At 36.0% G+C, this 13147-nt stretch overlaps 1 protein-coding gene across 2 annotated transcripts in view; it reads right to left on the bottom strand.

Moving 5' to 3' along the window:
* SLCO1C1 (solute carrier organic anion transporter family member 1C1) overlaps positions 1-9229 on the bottom strand; it is a 55434-nt gene extending 46205 nt beyond the window's left edge. The window contains exons 1-4 of one of the 2 annotated variants that reach the window (XM_077870848.1): positions 9027-9228; positions 8833-8903; positions 4504-4658; positions 2781-2922 (exon numbers count right to left, since the gene is read on the bottom strand). In XM_077870848.1, coding sequence (XP_077726974.1) covers positions 2781-2922; positions 4504-4632 — 271 coding nt within the window. In that variant the 5' untranslated portion in view covers positions 4633-4658; positions 8833-8903; positions 9027-9228. Of the gene's footprint in view, positions 1-2780; positions 2923-4503; positions 4659-8832 lie in introns of both variants that reach the window. The other variant, XM_077870849.1, reaches the window with a different exon arrangement.
* Between the last annotated feature and the right edge of the window lie 3918 nt (positions 9230-13147).

Genomic DNA, 13147 nt, shown 5'->3' on the forward strand with positions numbered 1-13147 from the left:
TGAGCTGAAAATTAAAACATGTTCACACAAAAACATAAAAGGGGATGTTTATAGCAGCCTTATTCATAATTGCCAACACTTTGAAACAATCAAGATGTCCTTTTGTAGATGAATGGATAAGTAAACTAAGGCCTAGCTAGAACATGGATTATTATCTGGCACTAAAAAGAAATGAGCTATCCAGCTATGAAAAGGCATGGAGGAACCCCAAGTGTGTATTACTAAGTGAAAGAAGCCAGTCTGAAAAGGCTACACACTGTATGATTCCAACTACATGACATTTTGGAAAAGGTAAAACTATAGAGATAGTCAAAACATCAGTGGATGCCAGGGGTAGGGGAAAGGTTGGATGACTAGGCAGAGAAGAGGAATTTTTAGGGTAGTGAAAGTAGTTTGCATGATACTATAATAGTGGATACATACCATTATATATTTGTTCAGTCCCATAGAATGCAATACACAAAGAGTGAGCCTTAATATTAACCATGGACTCTGCATAACAATAATGATATTGTAGGTCCATCAGCTGTAACAAATGTCCCACTCCGATGGGGGATATTGATAATGAGGGAGGCTTTGCATATGTGGGAGTAGGGTGTATATGAGAAATCTTTGTTAACTTCCATTTAATTTTGCTGTGAACCCAAAACTACTCTAAAAAACAAAGCTTTTATACAATCTATATGAAGTTGATTAAACACTAAAATGTGAAAAGCAAAACTTTTAAATATAAGACTACATGGGAAAATATTTGAAAGAGAATATCTTAAAATAATAGGAGGTCATGATATAGAAAACATTTTATTTTCTTGACAGCTCTGCTGTTGTTGGAGAAAGACCTTGTTATGAAAAAATATTTGGGAAAAAACTGAGTTTCCAGCATGTAGATATGAGATAATCATGCCAATTGATGTCAAAGGATAAATTAAATTGTTTCGCAAAAAAAAAAAAAAAAAAAAAAAAGAAAAGAAAAGAAATGAGAGCTAGAAACAAAGGTGGTAGTAGGTCCAGAACTCTTGAAGGAAGGAACATGGAGAGAGGCAAAAGGAGTAGATTAAGATTATGGTCAGGAAACCTACTTTTTGGAAAAGCTACGGATTGCAAATAACTAAAGCAAACCTAGTGATGTTTGAGTTAAAGGTTTGAAGTAGAAGTTGAGATGCTTTTAAGACATTTCATTGTTTTCTAATTCGATAAATAACTTTCATCTTAGAATGGTATGGAGGAATTGATATGAATTTATTTTCAGGATCATTTGTCACTTCTTGTGAAACACTAGTACTCTCTATCAAATGTAGACTTTCTCAAATTGCATCAGGACCTGGGGGCCCCAGAAAAAGTTTGGACCATATTGTAAGTCTCTTCAGCTCCAAAATGTTTTTACTATAATCTAGAGTGAGCAATAATTAAAGTTTCACTTGATATATAATTTTCTATCTGTTCATTTCTTCTTCCTGTGTGATTTATTCTTTCAATCTGTAACAGCTGCCTCTTCATACTGATGTCTTCCTGTGATTCAGTGTGTCATCCTTACCTTGACTCTCCATGGCCCTTCATTCAGTTAATAGCAGTAGATAGGACAGGTATCAAGGAATATATCAACTATCTAGGTAATTTACACAAGGAAGTGATCTGATCAGATGTCTTAGAAACTTGCTACATAAAGTATGGCCCCTTGACTTAACAGCATCACATCATATGAGAGCCTATTAGAAAAGCAGTCTTATTCCCCTTCCTACAGAATCAGCACGCACATTTTTACTAGATTGCCTAGTTATTGGCATGTACATTAATATTAGATTAGCACTGAGCTAAGCAATCCCATTTGGCAGGACGATGAAAGATGGATTTGGAAAGAAAACCCTAAAGGTAAAAGTTTCCTATTTATTCTTTCTGTAATATTCGGGGTAGGAACTAAAATATATAGTGTGAACTTAAAAAAGTCACTGTTGCAGAATGGAAAAATATTTCTTCACTTTTCTGAAAGTTTAAATGAGCTGAATCTGGAGCCATTAGTAAGCTCCAGGTTTTACTATATATAGTAAAGCATGCATTTGAGTCAACAAATACCCAACAGGTAATAAGGACCCCAGAGACTACCATTCTGTTGAATTCAACAAAGAATTAAAGCCTTGAGTTTATCAACTTAGGAAGCTCTACTTGGGATTATACTCTTTAAAGTACTTCCAAAACAGTAACTAAAATCACTTGGTCTTTTCAAGTGCCATGAGGAAGTCTCTAGTCAACTGCTACCCAAAGACACGTGAGAATAGAATTTTTCTTGGCTGCCTTGTTCTACTGTTCTCATCAATAGGATTTCTTTCTCTTTCTAGACCTCTGGGCAGAAACCCCTTTTATGGTTTCATTTCTTAAATCATTACAATAAATTTTTATAGAGCCCTCTTAAATTCTTTCAAATTTTGAATCACAGGGCTTTTGGGAAATATGACTCTTCTGTAAAAATACTTCCCAAATACTTTTAACTTAAAGTCCCAATAGCATCTCACCCTCTCCTCCAGGAAAGTCTCTCACTCTGACTGGAAACTCTGAATTGTGTGACTTACATGATAGTGAACACCTGGGGCAGGGCATTTATTGTTGCTTGCTTGGAGAGAACAAATTCTCTCTACTGTAACATCAGGTCCTAGCAAATTCTGTCTCAACAAGAATTTACAGATAGAGTCTGATCCTAGCAGACAAGAGAATGCATTAAGGATGTCTATAGTCACACCTAGAAGACCTTGTATGTAAAAGTAAAACCAGGCATCTGCAATACCTACCAATTTCAAAACTACCATCAATAACTCCCACCAGTGAAGAAGGGATATCAAACCTTCTCTCTATCTGAGTGATGGTGCTCTTCAGATAGCCTTCTGCCAATGCTTTGGCAAAGTAAACGAAAGACAAGGCACCCAAAAATACCTGGAAAATATGACAAGTCACACTTAGTCTTGATTCGAGCTTGACACACAAATTGAAACGTAACTAAATAAACAGACAAAAATGCAAACCCAAAACAAGGCAACAAGCTTGTTACCACTAAAGAGTTCTCTCAAGCATGAGTACCAGCTTCGTTCAGCCTCAAGCTCAGATTGCTAAAAATACAAATTCTGAAGCAGATTTCATTCAGAACGGATGTTGAACTCTGCCCTTTCCCCTCCTTCCCTTCCCCCAAAGGACATTTGAAGGAGTCTTGGCTTTGGAAGGAAGATCCGCTGTTTGGCAAAGCAAAGAGTGGAAGGAACCATTCACAGGTAAGGGGGAAAAAAAGAACTGTAATTCAAACATTTAACATCTTACTACAAGTCTACTACTCAGGACTGTGTGTTTCACTGGTGTGATGCATGCACCGGCAGGGGACACAATAGACCAAAAGGGGGATCCCTGGGTAGCTCAGCGGTTTAGCGCCTGCCATTGGCCCAGGGCGTGATTCTGGAGTCCCAGGATCAAATCCCACATCAAGCTCCCTGCATGGAGCCTGCTTTTCCCTCTGCCTATGTCTCTGCCTCTCCCTCTCTCTCTCTCTCTGTCTCTCATGAATAAAACAACAACAACAACAACAACAACAAAAAACCCAAAAGGTACAACTACTGTCCTTGTGTTTAAGTTCATATTCAAGTTAAATTCATAATCAAATGAATGCTTTTGTAATAGTGGCTTATGTATTTTGCTAGACCTGAGTCTGTGATGGAGTATCCATAGAGGAGGTTGAAAAAACATATATTTGCTGAGTGAGTGTTTGGTACAAAGAAAGAACAGGAATTTGGGAGTCACATTGAGCACCATTTAAAGAGCACACCTGCCGCTTACTATGTGGCAGGAAAGTCAAAATTTTCATTTTATAAAATGGGAATAATATGATCTTTTCATAGATTAAATGTTATAACTATACTTAGCATAATATCTGGTACATAGTAGAAAGTGAATAAATGTTGGTTTCTTCTCTCTCCTGTTTCAGTTTGGGAGGGGCATTCACATGAGCCCAGAAAGTAATATTTACTAATTTAACCTACATGGTAGGGAGAGATTGCTTTCACTGGTAAAGTGTGGTTTTAATAAATTGCATCTAAGTTTACTATTCACTCATTCATTCATTTGTTCATTCATTCATATTTTATTTATTTATTTGACAGAGGGAGAAAGAGCACAAGCAGGGGGAGCAGCAGAGGGAGAGGGAGAAGCGGCTCCCTGCTGAGCAGAGATCTCAGCACTAGGCTGGACCCTGGGATCATGACCTGAGCTGAAGGCAGCCTCTTAACCAACTGAGCCACCCAGGCACCCCTAAATTCACTTTTCAAAAAGGAAAAAAAAATTCTTGCTTCAGCTACATATGGAAAATATGTGATTATACAGAAATATGAATTATGAAATTATGTAGCACACATCTGGATGGAGAGTCAACAAGATAGCCTCCACCTAATTCTTCTTTTCCCCCTCATTTAATTCTGTTACTCTTTAGTTCCTTACTTATGGTTGCTTGTTTACCATTTAATTTTTTGTTACCTTCAGTTCACCACAGCACTGTTGCTTCTCCTTTGAGGAAGAATATTCTGTTTTAAAGGAAGGTCGCCTGACAGGTTGCACTGAACTTTTGCAGAATAATTGGATATTTTCTTTGGATGAAGTGTCCATTATGAAAATATTCCTTGACTTTGATCCTGTCAAAGTTGATTGTAAAAGCAAAAAAATGAAAAAAATAAAATAAAAATTATTTTGAATTTACCATTTATTAAATAATGTTTTTATTTCACAGTAGATCACAATTCTGGAGACATGATTTGATGTGAAGCTACCTTATTTTACCACAGTAAGTTGGCAAAGTTTTTCAATTAAAATTGACCAGTGTATTTGATTAAATAATCCAGCTATTGGGACTCTCTAGCCAACATTCTTTCTCAATCCCTCCAGTTTAAGCCTCATTATGGCAAAGAATAAATTTAAATGTTGCCTTTGGAATAAATAACAAGGCAGAATTTCGCTAACTTTGTGGTCTTGCCAGCTTAAAGTAGAAGCAAGCAGGAAAGGAAGAGGAATTCAACCATTTGTATATTGATTCAAATAAGTCATTAAAGCCTTCAAATCTATCTTAACAGAATGGGTAGAAAAGATTGATGCCTGTTGTAGCACGCTGTAATTCCTATAGGTCTGCAGCATTCAAAGAAAGTTATAAAATATGGCAAAAAGAAAAAAAAAGAAGAGGACCAGTTTAAGTATCATTTTAGTTGGACAGATAAGGAAGCAGCACCATTTGTGCCTCAGGCTTACATTTAATTCAGGCAAAAATTACTTTAGCTTGCCTTAAGTAAGAAAGATGGCCTCCCTTCCTATGTTTAATTTCCTATCTGCTAATCCTTACCAAGCCCTGGGCAGATCTACATACTCTGAATCTATTTTCTCTAATCTAATGTTCTTCTATTCATATCAGTATTTACATGTCCCATGCCCTACTTCTTTAGGATTTTGCATGGCTCAATGCCTGCCTGAAAAAAGTAATGTAAGTGAAGAAATAAAACAAAATAATTTCTGGATCATCTTAAGGTTTATCAGATGATGTTTTTGCATGTTAATAGAAGCTTCTATATTTTCATCAGAGGAATAAAATTACAAGTAAAATTTAATGTACTATGGTAGAAAATTAGGCTTATTCTGCCTATGTGTCTATTACATTGACTTTATGTAATTCTTATTCTGTGTTCACTAAATCTCATCCTTCACTGTTTGAATTCATAGGTAATTTCTCAAAACTGGAAAATCAGGAATTTATTTTGAAATACGGAATGAAATGTCAAAAGAAAGACCTGAACAATTAAAAGTGGAGAGGATTCCTTAAGGGACTGGCAAATCAGTTGAGAAGGGCACAGCAAGGGTCTGCTTAAAAAATATACATTTTTAGGTTATCTGATGCATAAACTTAACTAAAAAAATGGGCAAAGGAAAGTTGAGTGAAACAGAAAAAGTTAAAAATGAAAGAACTAAAGTAAACAACAGAAAATGGTAAGATTAAAAGACAAAGACACAAGAATATAATATTAGTGAGCTCTAAACATAGATGTTTCAAAGTATAAAACATAAAAGTTATGTACAAAATATAGAAATAACTTTAAAGTCTTGCAAATAATAACTTTCTGGCAAATATTAATTATCCGTATTAATACAAACTAGAAGAGAAAAACAGCCACAAAGACATTAACAAAAATACTCTAACTAAAACTATACCCTAAACAAAAGTATTAAGGATAGATGATGTAACACTCCTGTTATAAAGGGGTATCCTTCAAGAAGAAAATAGTAGGTAACTGAAACAGATGGTAAAAATCTTTATTCATTTTTAAGAAGTCATAATTATTTTGATAACAAAAAATCTCCTTCAGATAGTACAAAAAAACCCACTTCAGATGAAATTTAGAGATGCTAAAATTTTAAATAAAATACTAGCAAATCCAAATGAATTTATACTCTTTAATTAAGATATAGTTTAAAATGTAACAATTAGTATTAGGAGCTTTATTTGCCTAAATCATCACATTAAAAATTCAACATGTTTTGTAGGTATATCAAAACAAAAACATCACATTGTATATCACGAGTTATACAATTTTTCAGTCATCTCAGTAAAGCTGGGAAAAAAAGAATTCAAAATAAAAAATATTAAAATCTCAGTAGATATAAAACATCAGGTGATAAAATCCAATATCCATTCTTGATTAAACAAAAAAAAAAGGAACAAAGGACATAGAAATTCTTCTTTACCATCTATCTGATACCAATGGCCAACTTTGTATATTCACTGAGTCACTGAAACTAGTTGTCCAGAACAATGTTTTGTCAAAACAATGAAAAGAGAGCTCAAGAAACACTAGGTTAAGCAATGTTAAATAGGTTTCTCACTAAAAGACTACCGAGTACCTTAAATTAAACTGCTAGAGATCCACTGCTAATTATAATACATAATAATAAAAAGTCAAAACAAGTAAATGACCTAAATGTCCAACAACTTATGGTCTATTCATGCAATGATATCTTTTGAATCCGTTTGAATTTAGTGTAAAGAAGTAAATATAGTTATATAGTATATTTTTATTATAGAGTTGATTCTAAAATCCATGGTAAAAATCACTATATATAATAGTCTATTTTACAAAAGCAGCACACATTTTCAGATATAGAAACATAGAAACAAAGTTTCAGAAAGTCTTTAAAGAAAAGGTTAACACATTAATGCCAGTTGGTGATAATGTAGATAATTTTTTCAAAAATACTTTGTATTTTCTAATTTTTCTATAGTGAACATATAAAAATATTTTAAATATTAAAAGTATAAGAGTATCACCAAGCAAGTAATATATACTAGAAAAAATTTACATATAACTCAAATTGGCCTACTGCTTCAGGGGTTCACTATATTATTTCTGGCCAATCATAATAAACCAAGTGGACAAGAACATTCAAATTCATTACTTAATAATTAAATATACTATCACTACACTAAATGTATCTTTAAAAGATTTAAAGGGAGACATCCAGAATGCTAATGCTAAAGAGAAAAACAATCATGTTTAAAACAATATTAAAAACTTGAGACTCAAAGACATATTGTCTTCTTATACTTGGAAGTGTTGACACAAAAATCACTCTAGAATCTAGAAGTAAAAACAAAAACAAGAGAACCATCGTCATCCTAGATGGTGTGTTAGGGCAAAATAATATTTGGCTTAAAACAGTGACACTGCATATTTTTACTGAAAATATAATTTCATCTTGATGGCTCATTTTCATATTATCTCAAGTAGAATATGTTTCAAGAAGACTATGTTTATGAGCATTGAGCTTTTCATCCCTCTGTGAAAAAAGGGGAAGGAAAGCTCAAGAACCTGAATGGAAATATCCTCCAGATACTCTCTCCCTCTCCATTCATTCACAGTTGCAGAAGTAGAGCAGGAGCACACAATTATTTAGAAGGATTTGCATTTGGCAAATCCTTAATTGTTCTCCCACCACTTCAACAGATTCCGCCAGGAAAAGAGTTAGGGCAAAGTTTTCATCCAGCAGCCTGGGTTGCAATCTATCGTATTCTAGAGGCCAAAGAAAAATAAGCCCACCACCAGTTTTTCTCTATTTCACTTAAAAAAAAAAAAAAAAGATCTCTGTGTTCATATGGGATTGCAAATCAATCTTCCAGTCTTTAAAGGATACAGACAGCCTAGGAAGGTTGTAATTGGATGCATTGAACCTCTGTGCCCTGATCCTGAGACATCAATTCCATCCATGGTCAAACCACAAAGACTGCCAGAGGAAGTCAGAAAGCAGCCACCCCATCACTCTCTCCTCTTAGTCATCCCACACAAGGAAAACCTCCAGACTAGCTTGTCTTCTGGGCACCAAGTAATCTCATGGTACTTACTAACCAGGAGTGTGTGTTAAGAAAGCTGATCTCTTCCCTCCAATACAAGTAACTGTATCAGATTCAGATTTAAGAAGTACTACTTATGTGCCAGGTGAATTATATACTTTTTGCTAATCCTTAAAACAACTCAACAAGGTTAACATCAGAATTCCCACTTTATAGAAAATGATACAACTCAGAACAGTTAAGTGACTTGTCCAGAACTACCTAATAAGTATCAGAGTCAAAATTTGAACCCAGATCTGAGTTGATTTGATTTTAACTAGTGTCCTTTGCTATTTCTATGAATCTAACAAGGTCTCCAAAAGCACTGATGGTGTGTGTGGCTAAGACACATGTAGTGCAGAATGGGAGGGTGGATGAGCCTCTCTCCTATGAGAATCTGATGTGACAGTCACAAAACCGGAAAGCAGAGAACTAAATCTTACCTGAGGTGGAGATCAGAGACAGTCAATTCCTCTCAATGTGCTCAGCGAGAGGCTGGACCCCACTCCAGAGACTGAAAGAGGAAACTGGGGTAAATTCTACAGCAGCTCTGAGCAGTTTTGCCAGGTGGGGAGAGCCTGGATGGACACAGACAGAGCAAATTAGGGGAAAGAAAAGATGAAGGGCATGGTCTCACCCCTGGGCAATTTCGACTCTTTCCTCTTTCCTCCTGGCCTCTTTTCTCTGGCAGTCTGCAGAGAACAGGCCACGCTGGCAAAGCCACTGACGTGCATCTCAGCTCCCAGGGCACAGAAAGAGCTGAAGCTTTTGAGCCATTTCTTTGCAATTTGCTGCAAGTTTAAGGCCACACGTGATAAAGCTTTCTGTATGAGAGAGAGTGAAAAGAGAAAAGACCACTTGTGATCTTACTTGCTGATTCCCAGAAACACAACTCTGCAGGGGGCAGAGGGGAAGGGAACAAGGGCAGGAGGAGGGGCGGAAGTTTGTAACAAAGATCCCTCCTTCTCTCTCCAAGAAGTTTTTAAGCCAGCCTCTCCTTGAGGACATCACTGAGATCCTTCTGTTAAAAAGAAAAAAAAAAAAAAAAAAAAAGGCTCGGAGGTTAAATCTCTGCATGATTTCTTTTCCCATTGGGATTCTAGAGTCTTAGGGACCACATACTAGGTCAGGATGAAGAAGGCTCTGCAGAGTTCTCTCTAGAAAGAGTTAATTCTCAGACACATAATCAGTTGCTCGTATTCAATTTTTAAGGTTCTAATAGAAAAAAAGAAAAACACTGAATTTTTGGCATCCAATTGTTTATTCTATCTAAATTCCAAGGAGAGAGAACTCCTTGCACTGAAAAATTCTACAAGTATAATAAATTCTTTTTCCAAGAGTACCATTTTAGGAGATTTTGAGCAGTATTAGCTTGCATTTGGTTTATAGTAATAAATGAATTTGCTACCAGTATTATCCAAGATCCACCATATTCTGAAACGGCTGTGGCTCTGGCCTGGTCACTAAACTTTATTGAATCTCAACTTCCTCTGCCATAAAGCAGAATTTTTATTAAAACCAAAACAGATCCATAGGGTTCTTTTAAGGATTTATATGATATGATATATTCAAAAGTATGTTTCAAATAACAAAGCACTAAATGACTGGAAGCTATCATCATTATATGAATAATTTCAGTTCATGCAATGGTAAGGATCATTAACCAAAAATCAAATATGATTATTAGCACATTTTACTACCAAAGGGGAAAAAAAAGGGATACAAGGAAAATAAAGAAAATGATAAATCTTACAATGAAGAATGGAGCATTCAGACTCTGAAACACCAAATATTTTATTTTACCAATCAAACCAGCCCTTGCTAGTGAGCAAGCATTGCAATAGGTCTTATACTTTTCAATGTGTCTAACAGGTGACCATTGGTGCATTTGGGGAAACAGTGTTAACTATCCTAAAGCACAAAAAGCAGATTTTTTCCTCACCGAGAAATGCAGTTTTCCCTTGAGAGTATAATTTGGCCTATCCCCAATTTGCTCAAGTTCATTCTCTAACATGGTTCCTTTTCTGAGCTCTTGAGTCCACGGTTAACGTTACAGTTTTGAATGTACATAATACTTATTTCACATAATATTCAGAGCTTCTCATGTATAGTCTTGCAGTGGGCCGTGCCTTACTTCTATATCATAGACCAAGGGTCAGCAAACTTTTCCTGCAAAGGGTCAAATAGTAAATATTTTAGGTTTTGCGGGCCATATAATCTCTACCAAAACCACTCAACTCTACCACTGCGGTGTGAAATTAACCATAAATGAAGGAGTTTCCTAGGGCTGCAATAACAAAGTACCACAATGTGGGTGGCTTAAAAGAGCAGAACAGTATTACCTCAGTTCTGGAGGCTAGAAGTTCACCAGCAGAGCCATGCTCACTCTGAAACCTAAAGAGGGAGATCCTTCTTCTACCTTCAGTGCTTCCTGACAATTGCTGGCATTGCTTTGTTTGTTGATTTATCACTTCAATCTCTTTGTTGTCGCATGACCATCTTCTCTTGTGTGTCTCTGTCTTCTCCTGTTCTTAAAGGACACCAGTCATTGTGAATTAAGACCCATTCCAGGGACCTCATCTTAACTTGATCACATATGCAAAGAGTCTAATGAGATCATGTTCACTGATATAGGGGGTTAGGATTGGAATATATGGGTTTTTTTTTGGGGGGGGGGAGGAACACAATATAACACCTAACATTCAAATTGTCTTTCCCTCCTTACCTGAGTTGAGTTTCATGCAACTGTTTTAATCACTCACTTCCATAGGGCTTCCCTTCCTTTGTCCATTGGTCAATTTGTTGTTCTTCCTTGGCAAACAATAGTTGGGTTGAATTCAACTTCCTGTCTACTCTGTGTTTACATCCACACTGTTTTAAATAGTTGGAGAAAAACTCATTAACATGCCCTCAGGGCTCATCTTAAACTTATGACCTCATTGGGTCTTAGAGGCATTGTTAAACATATCTTTTAATAACCTAATAATCACTTTCCCTTTCTTCTGAATGCCTTCACTCAAACTTCTTTTTTCCCTCAACTTTCATTATCAGCTGATGACCTTGCTTAAGGAACTCACTGATGAAATTTTAAAAACCAGGAGAGAAATATTGTACTCTGCCCTCGCCACATTTAACCTCCACCTGCATGTGTATTCATATTATTTATCTTCACTTCTAGTCCTATGGATGTATGGTCCATGTTTCTAAGACCATACTTTTGTCTATATACTTTAGCTAAAATTCCTCTTCTCTAATTCTTGTCCTACCAGCTGTAGCTTTTTGCCTTCACCACTTCACCACAATTACTTTCACCAATAACAACAAAGAGCTCCACATTAATAAATCCAGTGACCTATTTCCGGGTTTCATTTTGATTGATCTATTAGCAGCATTGTATACCATTGATTGTACCCTTCTCTTTTTTTTTTTTTTTTTTAATTTTTATTTATTTAGGGTAGTCACAGAGAGAGAGAGAGAGAGACAGGCAGAGACTTAGGCAGAGGGAGAAGCAGGCTCCATGCACCGGGAGCCCGATGTGGGATTTGATCCCGGGTCTCCAGGATCGTGCCCTGGGCCAAAGGCAGGCGCTAAACCGCTGCGCCACCCAGGGATCCCCTGTGCCCTTCTCTTTGATCCATTTTTTTTACACAGTTTTTAGAACCCCACACTCCCATAATTTTCCTCCTGGCTCAGTGGTCATTTTCTGTTAATATTCATTGCCACAGCACTCCACAGTTCATTCCCTGGAATATCTTTTTTGCTCTATCTACACTTACTCCCTTATGACCTCATCTAGGATCATTGCTTAAAGTGTCACTTATAATTTAAGATGAATGAGGTTAAGAAAAATTTTGTAGGAGTTTTCAGTCTGAATAATACATACCCTCACTCTCTGCCCTGGAAAGGTCTTGAAACAATGATCAATCAGTAGCAAGAGGTATGACTAGTGCTGAATTGGGATGTACAAACACTATAAAAAGACAAATTATGGCTTCATGATATGTGACTCTTACCAGGTCTTAGAATACAAGATGGGCCTGAAATATCTTTTCATACTAAAAAGCAAGGAAGCTTTGAAGACCAGATTGTGCCCAAAATCTCAGGCCAATTTGAACAAATTTCTGCTAGTTAAATGTAGGAAAATTTCAGTATCAATAACTGTAATAGTTGAAATATACAGAATGTTTAAATTCATGAATTCATAATAAGACTACAAAAAAAGCATTCGGTCAACTTTGGAGGCCTCTAAGGAACCACTTCAATTAATTTAAAACTGGTATGTGGGGGAAAAATTACATTTATCCTGCTTTTCCTATTAATTAGAACTATTAAAATGTAAAGACAAATTTTTCTTCTAGTATTCCAAATAATGAACAAAAAAAGGATGAGAGAATTAGAATATTGTAATTTTCAAACCCCTAATTAATTAATGCATCTAAGTAATGGTCATCAATGATCAATAACATCACAAAAAAGAATCAGCCATTTTGAACATCTTTTTTTAAATTTTTATTTATTTATTCATGAGAAACAGAGAGAGAGGCAGAAACACAGACAGAGAGAGAGGCAGGCTCCATGCAGGGAGCCTGATGTAGGACTCGATCCAATCCTGAGTCTACAGGATCACACCATGGACCAAAAGCAGGCACTTAACCACTGAGCCACCCAGGTGTCCCCATTTTGAACATCTTAAAGGAAGGTAGAAATTTGAAATATCACCTCTGAAATGATAGTCTCCTCTAGTTCCAAACAGATCTT

Source organism: Canis aureus, chromosome 25 (assembly GCF_053574225.1).
Source record: "Canis aureus isolate CA01 chromosome 25, VMU_Caureus_v.1.0, whole genome shotgun sequence".
NCBI lineage: Eukaryota > Metazoa > Chordata > Mammalia > Carnivora > Canidae > Canis > Canis aureus.